Source organism: Mangifera indica, chromosome 1 (assembly GCF_011075055.1).
Source record: "Mangifera indica cultivar Alphonso chromosome 1, CATAS_Mindica_2.1, whole genome shotgun sequence".
NCBI lineage: Eukaryota > Viridiplantae > Streptophyta > Magnoliopsida > Sapindales > Anacardiaceae > Mangifera > Mangifera indica.
Genome location: NC_058137.1, coordinates 8194838 through 8217145, shown reverse-complemented (window position 1 = coordinate 8217145; position 22308 = coordinate 8194838). Strand labels below are relative to the sequence as shown.

Below are 22308 nucleotides of genomic sequence, written 5' to 3'. Positions count from 1 at the left end.
CCAACAACAACTTCTTTTATTCTTCCATCTCCACGCAACAACCACACCCAACCTACCAAGAGTTGGACCACCTCCACTACCACGGCCCCATGGTACCTGGCACTCCCTCCAGCTCCGCACAGGAGATCTTTTCGTTGTCCAGAGCACGTGCCAACACAAAGTCCACAAGTCGATCATTCAACTTTAAGTCCAGCATTGTGTTACTGGCTTTGAGGTCCCGATGTACCAGTACCACTTTCTGATCGTACCCATTGTGGAGGTAATGTAGCGCAGATACTACACCTCAAGTAGTATACCGTTCTAGTGACACCATCTTTATTGGATCTGGGTTCACCTATGAAGTGTTAATCTGACCCGATTTAATTAACTGCCAAAGGGCAGTTATTGGTGGTTATTATTGGCTGTTAGACTCTTATATAAAGTCTTAACTGCCTCCCAAAAAGAAAGTATACAATTTTTCTAAAGAGAAGAATTCTCCACCCAATACAAAAGCACAGACCCAGTCTCCCAAGATAAAAAGCAATACGTGAGCAAATGGTGTCGTGGAAATAGACTAACGTCAATACCTCGTGTCGTATTAGAAGAAACTTCATTGAAAATTATTCCGGGTACGCAAATTTTTATTTACAGATTTCACAGAATTTGATCTTGATATGTTTAATTATTTCTAACGTTGGTATCAGAGCCTAAGATATATATTTGTTATGTTTTATGTGAATCGTATTACGTATATTATGTAAATTAGAATCCATATATTTAATTTTGTTTAAAATTTTGTTTTTGGGAACAAATTTAATTCGACTAAAATTGCATGAAATTGGTGTTGGGAAACATGTTGGATGAATGCTTGGAATGATATTACATGTTTTAAATTGAAAAACGACTCGAATTAATGTCGGAATCGATAAAAATTGACCCAAAATCGAGACTATAGGCATCTTTTTCTTTGTCACCGTTTCGATCGATTTCGGTGCCAAAGGCGTCGGAACTTGGAATGATACGCCTTAACATCGCCTGGGCTACAAAAGCCCTATGGTGGAGTCACCGGAAAATCGCCGGAAGAAGGCCAATTAGAAGGACAACAAAATTAGGGTTTATGCGTAGAACTGGGTTGAAATCAATTTGGAAAAACCCGATTACCCGACCCACTGGTCAACGGGTTGGTCAAGACCCGTTGATTAATGGGTCAACCCATTGACTCATCCCAAACCGGTCAACGTCCTTTGGGTCAGTTGATCGATCAATGGTCAAAGTTTGACCACCACTATTGACCGGTGCATGTAGGTGCGTGACAACCAGTTTTCGGCACGTGGCGGCATATGTGCGCATGTGACAGCCTTATTTAAGTGTGTGACAACACGTTTGACTCATTCCTGGCACGTGAAGGCGCGTGCAGATATATATACGACGTGTGGAGGCACATGTGACGTTGATTTGGCACGTGAAGGATTGTATGAGATTATTTTGGCGTGTGGTAGCACATGAACACCCATTTCCAACGCGTCTTGGTGCATGAATTCTGTTTTCGAATCCTTGGAAGTTGTGTAGTACTCAGATCTATATATGAGATGTGTTCCATGGGTCTTACGATGTATAATGACATGTAATATTTTATTCCGACTCCCAAAAACATATATTGGTGTTTTGAAATACATGTTTCTACTTCATGCAAGTTTGTTGACTAGAGACCATCTCATTGCATGTCGAAACTATTAATACTCTGTTAAATTCTCTTAATTGGAAAGAGAGAATATCAATGCATGAATATGAACCCCGTAATCAATGATCTTATTCAGGATAAGAATTTAAAATTTTTTGGGACTGAATGGATTCATTATAACTTGCTATAAAGCGACACTTAGTAATGTACAAGAGAATATCCATTTATTCCCAAAACTAACGTAATGCAATGTATTTGACTTAACGCAAATGTAATAGAGACTTTATCTTGGGTAAAGTGACTCAAAGATCAATATGGGTTGATGAAATGATCCTACTCAAGATAGATGATGTATTTGTTGCATCATATATATTAGTTAAATGTGTAAATTTTGAGATTGATAAAATTTAATGAAATTCTCATCCAGAATTAATATTGATACAATTAGATTAACATTTAAAATGTCAAGCATTTGTGTCATGAAAGATGATTGGAAACATAGTGCACTTTCGATTCTATGTCTTATGTGAGATATTTTAAAATTTTAATGTGTAATTGCGATAATTGATGTGTATTTTGATTGCATTGATAGCATTGTGTTTGATACATAGTTTCTGTGATCTAGTTAACTATAACATCTTAGAAAATGATGACTGATTTGAATGAGAATGATACTGAATAGAGAGAATTAAACTATGTGACATTTGAAATGCATAATATCCTAGATAAGCAAAAAGCTTTGGAGGCTGTGGATTAGGTTAAGATAGAGTTGTAGCTGACTAAATGATAGAAACCCAATCAGTGCCTTACACAAACGTGTTGTGGACGCTAGAGATGGCAATTTGGACCCGACTTTAGGGGCCCCGACCCTCCCCGACCCTAACGGGGAGGGAATTCTCCGATAAAAACGGGGAAATGGGCGGGGATGGGGATGAAAAAATCTCTGTAATAGGGGACGGGGCAGGGACGGGGATACATTTGTCCCCGCCCCGCCCGTCCCCGCCGCCCCGCCCCATCCCCTCCCCGCCCCACCCCGCCCCACCCCCTAAATCTAATATATTAATATAATAATTTCTAAACTATTAAGTTCTAGAAATTTTTACATTATGATTTATTAAAACTATAACTTTAATTTTACTAATTTTTGAATTATCAATTATTAGCTTTTACTAATTTCTAAATTATTAATCTAATATATTAAAAAAACCCCAAAATCTCATTATCATAAAATGCAAATACACCAAATTAATTCTATTTCAACTTCAGTTAATCAATCCACCAGGTTTACACAAAAAAAAAAAAACAAATTATAAATTTGATAAAATCAATTAAAGTGAATGAAAAGTGTTAAATTTAATGTTATTATAAAATTACCCTAAATCACATACATGAAGAGCTACTAATGAAGAGATTGATTATTGCATATAGTTAGATTTTATGAAAATTTTGTATTTGAACTAAAATAACAATGAATATTTTGTAGCTCTTGTAGCAAGTGATATTTTCGGAGAATATGATTTATTTTATTTATTGAAATACATAAAGGAATTAAAATTTATATTTACGGGTATGAGGAGGAGATTTTTCCCCACAGGGACGGGACGGGGATGGGGAGGGGGTTTTTTCCCATGGGGACGGGGCGGGGATGGGGAGGGGATTTTTCCCCGCGGGGACGGGGAGGGGATTTTCCTTCGCGGGGAGGGGACAGGGATTCTTTTTTATCCCTGTAACGGGGACGGGGCCGGGACGGGGATTGAAATCCCCTACGGGGACGGGGACGGGGATTGATATCCCCTCCCCGCCCCTCCCCATTGCCATCCCTAGTGGACGCACATCACGCATGTAAGAAGCAATACTCATTTCGTGTGATATCTTGATCAGTTTCATGAATAACGATCTGGTATATGAGTACTAGTAATGTTCAACTGTAATGCCATAAGTATGATTTTAGTTAAAAGGTTTGGAGGAACTACAGTCCCCAAATAAAGACAATTGATTATTGAATTTGATTGAATGTCAAATACGATCATGAAACTAAAGTCAGCTACGCGTACCTTGATACATGAACAGTAGGTTCATTTAGAAAAACGATTTCTTCTCGATGGTGGGAGCGTATAAAGGTACATATGACCCACTGTGAGAAAAAAATGACTTTTGTTAATTATTCTAGCCACATAAAATTGGAGGATAAGCACCCTTGAGGCAGCTGAATTTAGTATTCATGCATACTTTACAGAATCAACTATTAAAAGTGAGTGGCTCAAGTCCTAATACTGGAAAGAGATCGTTTAATGCTCAAAAAATAAAAACAAGGAATCGAAATGAAAGAGTGGCAAAAGTAATAGAAGAAGAGACGAAAACAAGATGAGTAGTTGCAATAGAAGTAATAAGAATTATATCGTCTGTGAATGAAAAGAGCTGAAAATGATAGTCTTGTTTAAGATAAAGTGATGAAACTTTGATTTTTTAGTACTGTGATATTAACTGAGTATTATCTTATATAGATTATAGACTTAGAAGCCACCGATCAAGTAGTTCATGATAGAATATTTTTAGTAGATTTCTATCGAATTCTGAATAAAATGAATTTGATATATATATATATAGACAATAACACAAGAGTTGTAGTAAGAGGAATAGACACAAATAAATAAGTTTTACAGATGATCGAATCCTATACCTATACGAAATCCAATATAGTCCAAATATTCAACAAATCTTGGTTAAAGTATTTGTTCTTCTTAAACTAGATATAATTTAAATTTCTCTGGGTGTTTTATTGAAATATGATAGAATTAATTTTTACAAATTTGGTTTGTTAATTGAATGGTTATATAATGTTTGTTACCTTACATTTTTGATAATGTTATGTTTTCATTATTTGCTTTTCCTATGTGTATAGAAATGAATGCAAATATATGACATGTTACATTATGACATGTTGCCTAAGATGGGTTAAATAAATTGGCCTATGAAAGTTTATTAGGAACGTTCACATAAATAGAATTATCCATATGTAAACATTGTCTAGTTGAAAAAACTTCCAGAAAATCATTTGACAAAACTATATTAGTTTGACTTCCTTTACAATCTATATACTTAAGTATATATTTTCTTATGAATGTAAAGTTTGAGAGTGTATCTCATATTTCATTACTAATGATGATAACAGTGCTCAATTTGGGCTTATCTACTTGATCTCCCATAAGTTAGAAACAGTAGAGTATTTTAGACACTATGTATAATTGAGGTTAAGAATCAATTAGACAAAAAAAAAAAAAGGATAAGAGTTTTATGAACTCATCAAGGTCTTGAACATTTACTCTAAAAGTTCAAAGAACTGAGTAATGAAAGAAATAATATGGTAAATAGTAATTTCAAAATTTTGCAACAACCAGTGTAGTAAAGAAGAGTAATTGAACTCTACTGGAAAAGGTTAAGTCAATGAAAGTGCAAGTAAAACATCAAGTTACTTTGTGATGATATGATATTTATTGCTGCTTAAAAACTTGATCGATTACCTACTAATCCAGTTGCTTCCACTCCCTATGAGTTATGGTCAGGTAAAAAATCTGAGTTAATTGATTGCAACCTTAGTGGTTAACAATATCTATCCATAACTTTTTCCATAAGTTTGAATAATTGGGACTGAGAAGAAATGAATGTATACGTTGAACACTCCAAAGGGTATGTGTTCATTAGGGAGAATTTCGTTGGAAGATTAACTGAACTTGTATTAGAGATATTACATTCATAGAGAATTTTTTTTTTAATAGGGAGGATATTGATAAAAAGTTTCATATGAATGAGATGAGAAAAGAATGAGGATGAGTATATCTTAACGACCATTAATTGAGTTTTAAGATATAAGACCTATACTTGTTCTAAATAATAGAAGCAAATGCAATTAAACTCCAATCTATTTCGGATAGTGGGAGTAATGATCTTCAATTATTTGTTTTGTTCATCTCACCCTAGTGTGAGCATTGAGATTAAGTTTTAATCTATTTCGGATAGTAGGAGCATTAATTCTCAATTGCATTAGAGTGGACGTCTAAAAGTATTCAAGTGAGGTTTTTTAAAGTGAAAATAAGGTTTTCATAACCACTCCCCAAGATGATGAAAAACTTGAAATAAATGTCCTATCTTTTGATAGGAAAATTTTGAAATGCATTAGAAGAACAGATGAAATACAAAGAAAACAAACCAATTCTAAGTTTTGGTTGACTTATCACCAGATTGAAAATTTATTGGGAATGAATGAGTTTTCTAAATTAGTCGTAAGACGAATGACTTAATAAGTAGATATAATTTCGCTTTATAACAAAAAATTAGATCCAATAAGAAGATATAGATTGTGTAGAAAGATATTTTCGTTATTTATGAGATTTACTTTAATATATTTGATTCTAGCTGTAACATATTTGCATTTAGAATTACACCAGATGAATGTCAAAACAATTTTCTTTAGTGGAAAACATGACAAAAAATTCTGCATGAAATGAGATATAGATCTTATTGTTATAGGTCTGAAGCACACAATGTGCAAGCTTCAAAGACATTGAATGACTTAAAATTGTCATCTAGATACTGGTACTTGAGCTTTGAAATAATTAATCAAGACTATCATGTCTATGTGACAAAGTCTGATGCCCAATTTATAATTCTATCAATATGTATGATGATGTATAGATAGCTATAAATGATTTGAAGTAAGTGATACTCATCAAAGGATGGTTGTCTATACTTTTGACTTGCAAGACGTGGGAAAACATATTATATATTGTGAATTTAAATATAGAAGAATTGTTCAAAGAAACTGTTGACTCTGTCATAAGAGTATAATATTCAAAAGACTCTAGAACAAACTAAAATGGTATACTGTGAACTCGTTAATATTCCTGTGTTAAATGACGAATTATTGAGCCTAAAGAGATATGTTCCAAAATTTAAGATAGAAGCATAAAAATGTCAAAGGTTACCTATTCAAATGTCATAAGATATATTATGTATGCTATGGTGCATACATACCCAGATATTTATTTTTGATTGTCTAGTTAGTCGATATAAGTAAATGTTGAAAAAAGCACTGAAAGACTATATGTAGAATTTTGATATTTTTAAGGCTCTGTGGATGATTGATTATGTGATTAAGGATCGAACTTGCGTTTGATTGGCTATTGAGATGCTAGTTGGGGAAATGTTTTTAAACCAACACAAATTAAATTACGGCTAAGTTTTTTTTTACTCCAAAAAGGCTCATATCTTGGAGTGATAAGAAACAGAAATACGTAGCCGTATCCATATCGGAAGCCTAGTATATAGTCTATTCAGTAAATGTATAAGAAACAGTTTGGTTAAGAAGATTCTTCGTGAATCTGAGTAAACAAACAATGTTGTTGGAGTAATGGTTCTCTGTTGAAATGAAAGATCCTGAATTTTTTTATAAGATAACCAAACGTATCGACACTAGACATAACGTAATAAGAGACTCAATTTTCAAGGGGAAAATAAATGTACAATATAATTCTACGCATTGTATAGTTACTGATCCTTTGACCGAGATTCTTCTAATAAAAGTATATCTTGTACATGTTAAATTTCTTAGATTGCATAGACTACGATTGATAAGTGTTGAGCTTATATATTGTACTGATGACACAATATCAAAAGCCATGAATTTAAGTTCATTTTATGTTTTGAATTTACGTCTCGAAATTCTTGGATTTTCATTGCATACATATTGTTTTTAGTTCAACAAGATTGTAATGTCACAAAAGTTAGAGATTGGCTCACTCACATGAGTAATCACCTTTGGCACTGAAAGAGTGAGCAAAGATGAGACATTATTCTTGAGAAATGTGATGCTGAGAGAGCATCCCAATGGGAGACAAATTTCTCAAGAAAAGATTTATTGAAATAAAAATGTTGGTACCCTTTGACTCTTTACTGTTGTTCGATATTTATTCTTAGTGTTGCTATCTTAGTTTGGAACCTATGACCACGCATGATTCGGTTTATAGAATATCACCAGAAAAGCAGCTAAGTTTAAATTGAGAATTTCGAATTGAAGAGAAAAACTTATATATTACATGTGTCCATTAGTTGGTCGATCATGTCACTCATATGAAGATTGGGTTGATCATAGATACATAGAAAAATAACACAATGATAAACGAGGGATTAAAGAGAGCTAGTGTTATCAAGTAAGTTTGGGGTGTTGCGAGCTTAATGCTTTATTTTTGTTTTATTCGGATTGAAGCAGCTATGCTACTCCTAACAGATACATAGTATTTAGCCTCCAAGTGCAGGTTGCTCGCGAGGTCGCATGACACATTTGCAAGTATGAAACGTACTGTTATATGAGATTTCTATGGGTAAGCGTTTGGTTTGGGTTTTCCATCATATGTGAGTGAGAGATATTAGATCTAGGTCCACCCATGACGGGTCACCCGATCCGATTTGATTAACTGCCAAAGGCAATTATTGGTGATTATTATTGACAGTTGAACTCTTATATAAAGTCCTAATTGCCTCCCAAAAAGAAAGTATGCCATTTTTCTAAAGAGAAGAATTCTCCACCCAATACAAAAGCACAAATCCAGTCTCCCAAGATGAAAAACAATACGTGAGTAAATAGTGTCATGAAAATAGACTGACGTCAACACCTCGTGTCGTATTTGAAGAAACCTCATCAAAAATAATTCTGGGTATACAAATTTTTATTTACAAATTTTACAGAATTTGATCCTAACATGTTTAATTATTTCCAACAATCCTAGTATTCATCCATCTGGTAAGCCGAGTAAAATTTTTTGAGCAAGGCTGTGAAACCTAGCTAGCTACCAAAAGCCATCTACCAAGTATTTTTAACTTAAGATAAATGAAAGCATAATCATTACGCCTATAATGCAAGACTTCAGAGAGTTTACGGAATCCATCGAGAATGTCTTCAGTTGCAATATTTGACTTGGAGCAGAAAATCTAAGCTCTAGAGCTGAAAAATTATCTTTGTCCTTGAGGTTGGCTGGACGCCTATAAGACAACGCCAAAACCTCCTTCACCAAGCAAGCTTATGTTTGTCGTTTAAGTTGCTGGTAGCCTTCTTGATATCCCTTTAGTATCTTGGGGTCTGAAGGTGAAGATTAGATCAGTCAACGAGAAGTTGTTTTTCGTTGGCCGAGTTTCAGAAGGTAATATCTCTGCTTCCTTTTCAATTTGATTGTTTTCTTCGTGTACAGATGTTATGAGTTGATTTCACCATTTTTTTGTCCTTTTTCTTTTCCTGATGTTGAATTATTTTCCAGGGTTGTTCTTTATAGTTGAGATAAATTAAGGTGGCTTTTCTTCAGAAGAAAAAATATTAATGGCGGAGACTGAAACTAGAAGCATACCAACGATCGATCTAGAAGATTTTCCAGCGGAATATAAGAAACTGAGAGAAGCAAGCGAGGAATGGGGATGTTTCAGGATCGTTAACCATAAGATTCCGTTGACGCTGTCATCGGAGATGAAGAAAGTGGTTAAATGTCTTTTGGAGCTTCCTGTAGAAATTAAACAGCGCAACACGGATGTGATAGCTGGCAGCGGCTATGTGCCACTCACCCAAGTCAATCCTCTCTACGAGGCGGTGGGTCTTTATGATGTGGCCTCATCTGAAGCTGTCGATACCTTCTGTTCTCAGTTAGATGCTTCTCCTCACCAAAGGTAACTAACTGCAGTTATGTCTCTCCATCGCATAGCCATGATGATGCAAATAACATTAATTAATTCTGCAACATAATTGTTTGCCCTTGTTTTGAATCCTAATTCACTACAGAATGTTGAGAATTGATTGATCGAATAACTGAAGAAGACAAATTGCTTTGCTCACACAATTTAGTGGTGTGCTGGGGTTAGACCTTACCCTTCAATAATTGCATCTTGGATATCGCCCAGTGACCTCATGAACATGACACATGTATACGTGTTTGCAACATCCTAAGCACCCAATGTGCCATGTGCCAGAGGCGTGTAGATAATTTACACTGCATAACTATATATGGTTACATTTGGAGAATATGCATATTCCTACCACATATAGCGGGAAGATATATTCTCTTCGAATAAGAGATAATTTAAACTATTAGATCATGATCACGCAACTGACATCAAATAAAACATTCAAAATTGTTGGACTAAGCCATTGAATATAAGCTTCCCCTTGTCAATCTAAGCAAGCTATGTTGCATTTAATGCAAGATAGTTGTATGGTTCTAGCAGAAGATTAAAAGCAAAGTCACTGTACGTAAAAGACGACATGCATTTGCTAAAATGTTAAGTGGTGGTGTTCCATCAAACGATTTTCTATGCGAATATCTTTAATTGAACAGATTTAAAAACTTAAAAAAATTTCCAAACTCCGCATATCCATGAATGACGACAATTCTCTCTCCATTGGTGTATAAAAACTAGGAGAGAGGCTAAACCAAGGATGTTCTCTGGGGTTTTTCTTGTAATGTTTTTCATCAATTGCAATGATTCTCTAAGCAAGACCAACATTTTGTGAAAGAATACTAGAATTTTTCTGATTTTCTCTCAGGAAAACATTTTTTGTAATTGTTCCCAGAGAACATATTAGAGAAACAAAGCAGTATCATTACACTGGATAAATGTACTGCCCAGAGACAACCGAACCCTTTAAAAAACTTGCTTTTGCATTGCCAATTTGATTGTTTTGTGTTTTCTGCACAAACAAATACTCTCCGTCAGTCTCATCACATTCATGTGTAACATCCCTTAGTAGTTACATTATTACATTGGTGCAATTTCATACATCAACAAGTGGAATATTTCCTCTTATTTCAAGTCAAAAACCAACTGCACCTTATTCATGTTCAATATTAGCTGTTCTGTATCTTCCTCTAATTTATCTGAGGCAAATCGGTGTTCCTACTTCCTGTCAATCGGTATTTAATTGAGAAAAGCAAATTGCTTTTGCTGACACAAATTAGTTCCAAGCTTTTATGGAAAACAGTTTGTTGGTTGAGTTGCATCTTGATATTATTTTACTTCGCACTAATAACCAGAGAGATAATAAAGATGTATGCCCAAGCAATACATGAACTGGCTGTGGATATAGCAGAAAAGTTGGCTGAAAGTATGGGGTTGATTGGTAAAACGTTTCAGGGTTGGCCTTGCCAATTTAGAATAAATAAGTATCACTTCTCTCCCCAAACTTTAGGCTCCTCTGGTGTACAAATACATACAGATTCAAGTTTCCTCACCATACTTCAAGATGATGAAAATGTGGGTGGCCTTGAAGTGATAGACAAATCTGGTGCATTCATAGCAGTTGAACCCTCGCCAGGCACCCTTCTTGTCAACCTTGGAGACATTGCTACGGTGAAAACAACATGATCTTTTTTTGATATATTTATTTTTCGTTAATGATTTTTCTGATGCATATATATTTATATATGTGTATATTGACATGATTTAGGCATGGAGTAATGGGAGGTTCTATAACGTGAAGCACAGAGTAGTATGCAAAGAAGCAACAATTCGTGTATCAATTGCTACATTCCTGTTGGGACCAATGGAGGGAAAATTGGAAGCCCCAGCAGAGCTTGTGGACTCTGAGCACCCACGGCTTTATTTACCAATTATTTATGAAGATTATAGGAAGCTCCGGGTCTCTAAAAATCTTCATCTTGGTGAAGCTCTTGCTCCTTTACGTTCCCAATCCTGAATTAACAGCCAAAATATATTGCAAGCTTTTGAAAATCATTGTCTTAAAGAGAACTCTTGAGATAAACGAGCTGTGTTGGTGTTAATAATTAGACTATGTTTCTGCATTATTATTTTATTTGATAACTAAAGGATTCAAGTGCCAATCAAAAAAATTAAAATAACTTAACATGAGCTAGAGCTTTTCATTTGTATTTTCTTTTATTTTATTGAAGAACATGTAGTTTACTTGTGCTTTGTCGAGGCAAGTTGATTTTCAATGATAAGATCTAGTTGTCTTGGGATTGGTTTCTTTCGTCACGCAATCACCCACCGCCCTCCTAGTCCATCCATGGGCCATGCAAAACTGTGTTGCCTTAGATTACAAGGAAAAAAAAAGTATTTTCTTTTTCTAAAAACAAAAAAGAAGAGCTTTACAAGGTTTCTTTTTCTAGTGTGAAATTATTGATACGAAAGATTGCACCATCAAAAATTACACGCAGTTGGTTATATAATTATGTGCTGAAAATTAAATAGAATTTAACATAATTTACAAGGTTTTTCTTTTCTTTTTTCAATAACAAGAAGGATTGTGGTGGCGAACAGGAATGGTCATTTGTCACAAATGTGAAGTCAATGAGCTATATCTTGTTTATTTATGTAAAACACAACGGGCAACAGTAGGTGGTAGTAATGAACCCAGCCAGTAGGGGAGATAGAAGACGTGTAAACAGTTAGATAAGGCTCAAATATGACGAAAGAAAAAATGAATGAATGGTGACAATAAGTTATGGCGAGTCTGTTATCAATTAAGGTCCACTTTCAACAGCTTCTGGCAGGTGGAGAAGGCAGTGTATTTTGATTATGGGCATGTTGATCACATCCTCATCTGTTTACTCTCTGATCTGGCTTTCGAATCAGGCTTGCAGATTTGTTCCACTAATAAATGAGGTAAATTTTGCCATTTTTGAAAGAGATTCAATATCATGGACCATCAAGAAAAGCCTGTTCTCTCAAGATTGGATCGCCTTGATCGCTTGGTAACACATGTTAATTTCTTCAGTCAATATACATGTATTAATCTGTTATAAACAAATCAGATTTTATTATGGTCATCTATTTTTTTTTGGGTACATTGCATATACAGGTGCAGCTGTTGGAAGAGAGGCACTATTCTTCGAGTCGTGTGACCACAAAGCTGAACAAGGAAGAGGAGTGCAAGACTTTGTCATCTGCGCTTGAGGAAGTGAATCATAAGGGCACGCTGATGGAGCGACTAACCATGCTTGAGTCTCAAGTACTACAGGTTATGTATTATTGAAACTCATGGTAGAACAATACCGTAAGTACCCATTTTGAATATATAAATGAATATATATTTAATGTATATCACCGTACGATTGGATATTACTTTATCCTTAATTCAAAATCACTAAATCAATTGATAACATACATCAACTGGTATCCCTTCGTGTAAGTAAGTACATATAATTTTGTTACTCGTTATATCAAACATTTGATAAGTATTTTATTGTGGATTGTTATGACGTTCAAATGATTGAATTATAATTTGCATTCAGTTGAGCCTAAAGATGGAAGTCGGAAACACATCAAAATCAAGTTCTTCCACAGTCCAGTTGCCGGAAAAAGATGAACCTAAATCAAGCTTTAGCGTAGTCACAGGGACGACGATGATGTATTTGACACTCTTCAAGTCCAGGTAAGTTGGAAATGGGATAAACTGGATTAGGTTGTGTAATTAGCATTCTCATTAAAATTTTGAAGGTGATATTGCACCAAAGGCCCTTGGAATTAAAATCGCAAAGACACCAAAATGGGAGAACAGGGAGAAAGTGGGTTGGCGTTGGATGGTTTCGGATGGGATGTTGGGGTTGATGGCAGTTAATGTCGATTCAGAATTATGTTATTACTTTATAAAAATATTTTAATAGAGTACTAAAAATGATTATTAAGAGAAATGATATAAAAATATCTAGTCATTTAGGATTCTCTAGTAAAACTTTTGTGTCTCTTTTACGGATTTGTCCTCTTCTCTTATATCTCTAATGATAATTTAGAGTATGATTCTTATTTTATTATACGAATGAATGACATGTGGAAGGTTACAATTTTTTATGATATGTTATGATAGCAATTCTTCAACTAGCACAATTAATATTTCCTATGGTTTGCGTGGTGCCCCGTTTATGTAGTCTCATGTCACAAAGATTTCTCATTGTAAGCACTTCACGTGCATGGTCGGATTGGGGACACGTGTTTTATGGCTAACTTGGACCATCTAGATTGCTTTATGTTTTGTCTAGGTTTGACTATAAAAACAAAATTTTAATATAACATATATTAGTTTGATCGAACATATTTTACTAATATTCTATTACAAAAATAACTTAACATGTAATACTTCTATTAAAATTTGAAAATATTTTAAAACATGCATAATACAAATATTTTAATATAAAATAATTGAATATAATATTAATTTATATATAATAATCTTATAAATATATTTAAATAAAATAATATATTATTATTTTTAATTAAATAAATTAAGATAACATTGGTAGATTTCAAACTCGTAACCTCTTACGCTTGAAAGCCTCCAATACTCGAATACTTAAATTTTTTTTAATTCAATCAACTCTTTCCAAAAAAAAGTAATATTATGTGTATCCATTTTTGATATATAATTCATGTATACAGTGATATATCATCATATAATTAGATAATTTTAAAACATGTGTCATCATATGATAAGGAAATATCTAATCATATGATAATACCTTATCTATGTATATAAATTGTGTATAAAAAATAAGTATACATAATTTTATTATTTAAAAAATGGAATAATTATTTCTTATTTACCGTTTTAACCTAAACGTCTACAAGAAGGATTTTGTGCACGTGGGTTTAGAAAAGCTAAATAGTTAAAAAATTATACGTGTCATTCATTCCTAAATGCAACAATCCACTGTGTATTATTTATTTTCCAGAAAGCTAAACTGGCGGCATGGTTAATGTGGTGCACGTGGTGGGTGGAGGGTAGGGCCGTGGTGGTGGACGTAAGTGGAACGACATGGTGGTCCAGCGTGTCGGTGATGATTTTTTAATTATTAATTTCGCCTTTATTATAATTATTATTATAAAATTAAAATTGGGGTTTCCGAACTCGAGAGAGGACAAGGACGACGATGACGACGATAAAGCCGCAAAGAAATTGAAAAGTGGATTTGGATTTATTGAAGCGGAGTTTTGCGATCTCAATACTGTTAGTTGCAGTGTTATAAAGCGAATTTGAGTTTTGAAGTTTGAGACTCGGGCGATGGCGCAAGGGAACGGAAAGGGAAGTGATGAGCAACAGCAACAATATCGGGAATTTCAAGGAGACAAAAATTTTCAAACTAATACAGTTCATTCCATTTTAGCTGTGGCTTTATGGCTGGGAGCTATCCACTTCAATGTCCTTTTGGTCGTTGTCTCCTTCCTTTTCTTCCCTCTCTCCATATTGGTTATGTATGTCCTCGCCTCCGACTTTCATAATACTGATTTTAATTGATATTCAAGTAAGCTAAAATTTTTCTTCATCTTCAGTGTGTTGGGATTGCTATTAGTCTTTATGTTTGTTCCTATTGATCAGCATAGCAAATTTGGCAAACGCTTGTCCAGGTACTAAAAAACCCTTCCCATCAATTTCAATTTAATTTTCTATTTATCGGCTATTTTCTTCAATTTCAATTTCAATTACCAGGTACATCTGTAAGCATGCATGCAATTATTTTCCTGTCACTCTACATGTTGAAGATTTCAATGCCTTCCATCCCGATCGTGCTTACGGTATTCTCTTTACCAAGCAAGCTAGTGCTATTTTTTCTTTATACAATATCAGAGTAACATCATCTCCATACCAGTTGGCTTGCCTGGTACACCAAAGATTTGGTAGTCTTCATTAACTTAATGTGTTACTGTCAGCAAAAGATTAAACCCTTTTAATTCTCCTTCAAAAACAGGATATAAATTAAAATCAGGGAAAAATTGTTCGACCCAACTGCAGACTAAAGGTTAATCATGACCTAGACTAAACTCACTTAGCTAAGGTGCTTCTTTTGGGCTGCTTTAAAATAGCAATTCATTCATGGAACTTTTCTTTGTAGAGCTCTAACTTTGTAATCAGGCTAATAATTTCTGTTAATTTATTTCTTCTTTTAATATTTGTTTGTCTCACTTTGTGCTTCTGGCAGTTTTTGGTTATGAGCCTCATTCAGTTTTGCCAATTGGGGTTGTTTCACTTGCTGACAATACAGGGTTCATGCCTCTCCCAAAAATAAAGGTCCTTGCTAGCAGCGCTGTAAGATTTTTTTTCTCTATACTCTTGTAGATGTATGTGTTTATAGGAACATTCCTCTACCTACCATCATTGACTCCTGAAGTGACTATGAATCACTAGGTTTTCTACACACCGTTTATGAGGCATATATGGACATGGTTGGGCCTTACACCAGCAACAAAGAAAAATTTCACTTCTCTATTGGCTGCTGGTTATAGTTGCATCATAGTGCCTGGTGGAGTACAGGAGACATTTCTCATGGAGCATAATTCAGAGGTTTCACTCTTTTAGTTCTTCTTCTTTACTCTTACAATTTATGTGTTATCATCCATTTTTGTGTCAGGACTTGGGATAATTTATGATGTCCCTTATCACTGGGCATTGGCATTCTACCTGGAAAATTCAGGTGTTGTAATTGTTCAAGTTTGGTTTAGGTTATTAATTTCAAGCACTATTATTATTTGCCTCTGCTATTGGAAGCCACCCTTCATTTGTCGTATCAAAAATAGAAGATGAACAATCCTTCTGAGGATGCTACCTTGACTAGACTTATTCGACATGCATACGTTCTTTCAGAAGAAAGAACAGCCATTTTTCTTACTATTACATCTTTCTCTCAATTTCTCTCAAACTGCCCCATCAAAAACAAACTCAGGGAAGAGCACTTCTCTTCTTTATAGCCTTTATTTATGTTTATTAGTGCTTTACTTGTTTGTAGATTGTCTTTCTTAAGGCAAGAAGAGGATTTGTTCGCATTGCCATAGAGATGGGTCGGCCCCTGGTTCCAGTGTTTTGTTTTGGTCAGGTATTCCTTCTTTTTCTTTCCCCTCCTTTTCACTAAGTGGTATTACTGCAAAGTTCATCTCCATTTGCATTGTTTTTTTGATACCTTAATTATTGTTCTTATGCTTTTCTTCATGAATCCTCATCCTAGTGCCAGTGGTGGTGCAACAAATGTGATCACTAGCCGATTTTACTTACCTTTTTAATCTATTTCTTGCTATTACTATCTAAATGTTCTCATGTATTTGTTGTATTATTCATCTTATTAATTAATACTCTTCATGAATCCTCATCCTAGTGCCCATGCTGTTTAATTGTTTAACTTTTCTCTACATGTTTGCTTCAGTCATATGTGTATAAGTGGTGGAAGCCAGGTGGGAAGTTGTTCCTCCAGTTTGCTAGAGCCATTAAATTCACCCCCATTTACTTCTGGGGACTTTTTGGGTATGTATCAATACCACATATGTGTATAAATTATAATTGTCACAATCCCTTCATTTTGCAATTTATCATTTCATTGTTCGTTGGCAAATGGGATCTGTAGAGAAAAAATCCATTATTAGTTTCCATTTTCTCTTGATGAAACTTTTTGATATAGTCCAAGTTATAATATGATCTTATTGATATTATTGGGTGGATTTATTAACTTTGAAATATTGATGCTTAGATTATAAAATATAGCAGCTGAAAGCCATTCTAACATGGTGTTGTCTGTATTGTACGGTTGACACTCCTTCCTATTATGTATGTTCCCCAGTCTGAAAGTTGTTTTACTCATCTCAAAGGTTTCTCTTTCTCTCAAAATCTTATGTCAGTCATAATTTCTTTGCATGAAATCTGGGCAATTGAATTCTTTTTACCATGTACAAGAAAACAGAGGAACAAGAAAGCTGTCAGTGTATATGTGTTTCAATGGATGATAGTTTTTCACGGTTGATATTGTTTAGTGAAGCTTGAGGAACAATAACATTCCCATTGTTTACCAAGTTTTGAAAGAGTTTTCTTCTTTTACTTGAATTGGTTTTCTATTATTGAAGAAATGCCATTGAAGCGAACCATAACTATTATTCTGTCTAATATTTGTAGAATTCTGTAAGTTGAGGCTAGCCAATTAGAAAATAGGTTAGTGACTTAATGACTTGACTATTTGGTTCTACAACTTCTGCATTCTCTTGCTAGAGAATGTCTAGTAATATGTTGGAGTCTAGCCAGGTGTCAGTTCCTTAAGTTGATTGGAATTCGTGACTTTTGCAGATCTCCTCTACCCTATCAACATCCAATGCATGTAGTGGTGGGCAAACCAATAGAAGTTAAGAAAAATCCACAACCTACAATGGAAGAGGTATGGATGCTATTACTTGTTGCTGGCTTTATGCAGTTTTCTTCACTGACATAAATAACCATTAACACGAAGCAGAAAGAAAATTCATATTTGGATACTCTAAAATAGTCCCCAAAACAATAGCATGCTGTTATCTGCACTTAGTGATAAAAGACTGCTCTGTGCCATAACTAATTATCATGTTTATGATAAATTTGCATCTTTTATGGAATTATCAGGAGTCCATTTTAATTTAATACAATATTTGATAGGATCTCTGTATGTCGTTGACGTGTCCATCATCACGGTTGCAGGTGAATGAAGTACACAAACAATTTGTTGAAGCACTTCAAGATCTGTTTGAAAGACATAAAGCAGGGGTTGGCTATCCCGATCTTAAGTTAAAAATTCTTTGATCAGGTTGTAACATATCAAAATGCTGGCTCACCTTTGATTAATTAGGTTTATATGTGTGCCATCTTCCTTTTTTATACAGAACACTGTACTTGACTCATGACATTGTATTTAATGAGCTAAGGAAGAACATAGATCTTTAAATGCCCATGAAAAGCGGATGATTTGATATATCACATCATTGTGAGTCTTAAGAGATGCTTTAACATGAGGTTACAGTATTTAGACACATCACTTTGCTATTGTGCTAAGTGAAAAATAACTGCATGTAACATTTTTAAGTATACAAGTAAATATTATTTATATTTAATTCAAAATTATTTGGAAACCGATCGTAAACACCTTTTACAAAGGCCTATAAATGCATCTAATTTTTAGAATGTTACTTACAGAAGATTATTATAATATAAACTAAATCTAAAATACAAGATATCTTAATCTGGGTGAATTCGGAATGTTACTTCGTATTGTAAGTACTACTACACAATGTTGCATGTCTACCGGCTGGTGGAGCAAATCATTTAATGGAAGTCCTCTTGCATGGAACTTATCAATTGATAACAAAAACGTTCACTTTGTCTGCTAATACGAAGCTTCATGGGAAATGACAGACTTTACTGCTGGTGGCAGTGCAAATTGAAGCAGAAGAACAAACTGATATAAGGGGTTTGACTTCACCAATCCCAAGTGAATGGCCAATTTAACGATGACTACACCCACTATTGGCAAAGCTATATATCGAATCACTAATATCCCAATCATCAGAGTAAGGTGTATTTTTGACCCTTTCAAACCTGAATAACATCCTACAATATCAATTTTAATAAGACTGATAAAGAGTTTGATCAAATTAAGATCACTACTTACCTTTAAGAAGGTTTGCCCCCATAATTATGGTGACAGTTGGAATGGCTGCATCCCTATTCACCAAATTATAGGGAGATAAGAGCTGATAACATTGTCTATCTTGATGCCCCAAAAGAATCAACATCAAATAGGAATCACATTTACCCGAGTAGAGACGCAGAGTCTTCTACAACACGAAGAGAAGCACTATCGCCAATCAACACCTTCCGAACCTGAGGGATGCTACCAACCAGAAATCCAACCACCTATGCAACAAGACAACAATCACTGTCAGCCATTGACTCCATTCAGAATACATTTGATATTTATTTGCAATCACAACTTTACTCAAAAAAAACTTTCCTAGATTCTACTAAATGAAGCCTCTCTAGCATAAATAGTAGGATTGTGTACATGAAGTACCTATAAAACTTAATGGAACAATCCTTCTTTGGTTTTCTTATCTAACTTTATCTATTATTTATGTATCTGTTAAGCTAACCTTTTTATATTCACATTTTTCATTCATTTTATGTTATGTGAATTTAGAAAGAAGATTTTGTTTACAAAGTTTATATATCTAATGTTATCATAGCCATTAGCATACAGCTCCAATGGTTGAAGGTGCAAAGAGCTTCCGCAGGTTGGTCTTCATTGCAAAAGTTTGGAAAAACTGCTTAATCTTCTCTAGAAGTGGCACCTGCCACCAAAAAAAAAAAAAACTGGCAAAGGTAAGATGATGATTGCTCTCAGAGTCAGAGAATCCTATATATAGCTCGATATATTTTATAAAAGAATAAGAAGTTAATATTTTCAACATTGGTTTTTTTCAAATGGATAACACAAACTGCCAGAGCCACTATTTGGATTATGAAACCACTGAGACTAATTACCTTTGGCTTCCCTTCAGATATATTAGCCTGATCAAGTTCAAGATGATCCAAATGGTCTTCCCTCGGTGAGCTTGATTTTAGAGGAAGAAGTGATCCCAAGTGAGAATTTGAAAGATTTTCAGCTGTTTCTACTGCAGGCTTTGCACTTTCTGTGAAATCATCTGGTTTGGCTCCTTCAGATCTCTTATTTGAACATATCCGCATAATGTTATAAACGTATGACCACATGTAGATGGCTCCAATCTGAAACATCATAAAATGATAAGGCAAAGCATTGAAACAGGCCCAGAAAAGCAATAATTAACATAATTAGACAAGCTGGCTAGGTTCATACTGCCATAGAAAGTGCAGAATATGCCATTCCCTGGTTATAACAAGTATGAGCATCGCCAAACGGACTACCTCGTTCTTTACAAACTGCTGGAATTATAATGAGAGGCAAATTCCCCAAGTTACCTGTACACATCAAATGCCAAAATACATGCAGATTACAGAATGAAAAGCGTTTTCGAAATAATCAGCTCAAATACCTGCAGCACAACATCCTAAAACAAGCCCCCATAAATCAGAAGGAGCTTTAGTAATTTTTAAAAGTATCCATCCAAGTGCTGAGCCTATGATGAACGTGAGAAGAACATTAAAAGGCATAAACCACCTACATATATAATATTAAAAATGTTACTTCCAAAACAAGAAAATTATGGGTGGAGGAAAAGGAGAATTGCTTAGTAGCCACAAACTCACAGCAGGCTTATGCTTTTAAGTGTTATGTATTTTGCAAGGCTGCTAGCAACAAGTGCTGGATTGAAGACAAAAAAAGCTACCTGTACAAAATTGAAGGAGACGTTCTCTTAAGGCATAATTAAAACATCTTTCATTGCCACAACAGTGCAAACAGAGTGTAAACAATGCAGAATGAACATGAATTTAATGCAGCACTAACACTTACATTGTTTAAATGCTTTCGTGCCTCTTTTCCCAATATATCTACACGATCCAGTGCAAGAAATAATCCAAGAGCAGTGAGCAGTAGTACCTTTAGTACTGGTATAAATGCAACAATAAAGAGATCCAGAAGTTTCATTGTGAAACTCTTAAGCCTTATATCAGTTCTACTCCTATAAACTAAAATACCTATCCCTGCACAAGATAATCCTTTATTTAAAATTAAATTTGATGCGACAGAGAAAGATGAAATGTAAAAACTGGTTCTAATTACTTGCAGTTCAAGAAGCAAGAAATTAAAATGATAATGCAGGATGAAGAAAAGATATTCAGCAATTGCAAGTACTCTCAATACAATACTTTAGAAATTAAATAACATAAAACCAAAACAGCATAAGAAAAGAAAGATTACACGTATACTAAGGAAATCAGGCTATGTGAAACTCTCTGGAAGTAGCACAGATATATATAGATTCACAACTCAATCAAATTTGAGTTTATTCTCAAATCCAAGAATATTTAAACAACACATGGAGGATTGCAGCTCTGATGATAAAGAAAATCGAATATGGGGTACCCTTTACGCAGAGTCCTTGATCACAAACTTGAAGTAAAATGAACGAATTTCATTCTAGTGTTGTTCTTCAATGAGAATGAAATGGAGTGGTGGCATTGTAGCACCGTGGCACGTAGACTATCCTTCATAACAACTTACTACATTTATACCACTTGTCAGAGATACTGTTTTATTGGTTACACGTTGCTCTTATTAAATATATTTTATTTTGACTAATTATCATAGTTGGCTTGCCTCAATAATGTCAAAATGTCATGAACTGATGCCATTAAATGGCTCACGATTAATGGGCAATGTTTTGAGGTCACTCTATTCCTTAGAGAAAATGTACATGGGTTACATCAAAGTAGCGCCTGGTCATGATGGAATCAAATCACTGATTGAGCAAGCACCAAAAGACTGACTAGTTATCAGGAAGCACTCAACAATTAGGCAAATCATTGTTGGAGTTGGTGCCTGAAAGCTAATCAAGTTGGGAATATGTATCAAGTTGCCATCAAATTAATAGTGGAATCCTTTGGTGGCAAGTTGACAATATGTATCAAGTTGTCCAATCAATATTAATTTGGTCGTTGCTTGAGTAACAAACATCAATATCAACAGTTCTTATAAGGTAAATAATATTTTTGCAACTCAGCTTTATTAAGATATCCGCTGATAAGATGATTTGATTGGATTGTGACAAGTAAAATCACCCTTTCATTAATTTATAGTCATTTGGATGGTTCTGATGTTTTAATGAGGTTGTTCTTGGTATGTGAATAAAAGATTGACTAATTATAGATTAGTTATGATTTTGTTTATTATCAATATAAT

The 22308-nt window shown here is 34.5% G+C and overlaps 4 protein-coding genes across 5 annotated transcripts; 3 read left to right on the top strand and 1 right to left on the bottom strand.

Moving 5' to 3' along the window:
* The first annotated feature begins 8563 nt into the window (after positions 1-8563).
* On the top strand, positions 8564-11675 carry LOC123211422 (2-oxoglutarate-dependent dioxygenase DAO-like). Its single transcript, XM_044630147.1, has 4 exons — positions 8564-8853; positions 8968-9367; positions 10729-11044; positions 11142-11675. Exons 2-4 carry the CDS (start codon positions 9027-9029, stop codon positions 11388-11390), a joined length of 906 nt encoding a protein of 301 aa, XP_044486082.1. The 5' UTR covers positions 8564-8853; positions 8968-9026; the 3' UTR covers positions 11391-11675.
* Positions 11676-11898: 223 nt separating this feature from the next.
* Positions 11899-13345, top strand: LOC123215708. The gene is made up of 3 exons (XM_044636302.1): positions 11899-12408; positions 12516-12674; positions 12949-13345. Exons 1-3 carry the CDS (start codon positions 12355-12357, stop codon positions 13090-13092), a joined length of 357 nt encoding a protein of 118 aa, XP_044492237.1. The 5' UTR covers positions 11899-12354; the 3' UTR covers positions 13093-13345.
* A 1182-nt stretch (positions 13346-14527) lies between these two features.
* Positions 14528-18379, top strand: LOC123229370 (diacylglycerol O-acyltransferase 2D). 2 transcript variants are annotated; one of them, XR_006504865.1, is made up of 10 exons: positions 14528-14902; positions 14981-15055; positions 15138-15223; positions 15628-15734; positions 15834-15989; positions 16432-16518; positions 16843-16940; positions 17583-17618; positions 17751-17838; positions 18132-18379. XR_006504865.1 is itself a non-coding variant. In XM_044655144.1 (9 exons), the coding sequence occupies exons 1-9, from the start codon at positions 14712-14714 to the stop codon at positions 18231-18233; spliced, it is 990 nt and encodes a 329-aa protein (XP_044511079.1). In that variant the 5' UTR covers positions 14528-14711; the 3' UTR covers positions 18234-18379. The 2 variants fall into 2 exon arrangements, 1 of the variants encoding a protein (XP_044511079.1); XM_044655144.1 differs by lacking the exon at positions 17583-17618.
* A 134-nt stretch (positions 18380-18513) lies between these two features.
* Positions 18514-21657, bottom strand: LOC123229361 (protein PIN-LIKES 1-like). The gene is made up of 10 exons (XM_044655132.1): positions 21328-21657; positions 20920-21110; positions 20715-20794; positions 20501-20625; positions 20305-20426; positions 19971-20213; positions 19685-19777; positions 19243-19343; positions 19099-19151; positions 18514-19025 (listed from the first exon to the last, which is right to left on the bottom strand). The coding sequence occupies exons 2-10, from the start codon at positions 21052-21054 to the stop codon at positions 18814-18816; spliced, it is 1164 nt and encodes a 387-aa protein (XP_044511067.1). The 5' UTR covers positions 21055-21110; positions 21328-21657; the 3' UTR covers positions 18514-18813.
* Between the last annotated feature and the right edge of the window lie 651 nt (positions 21658-22308).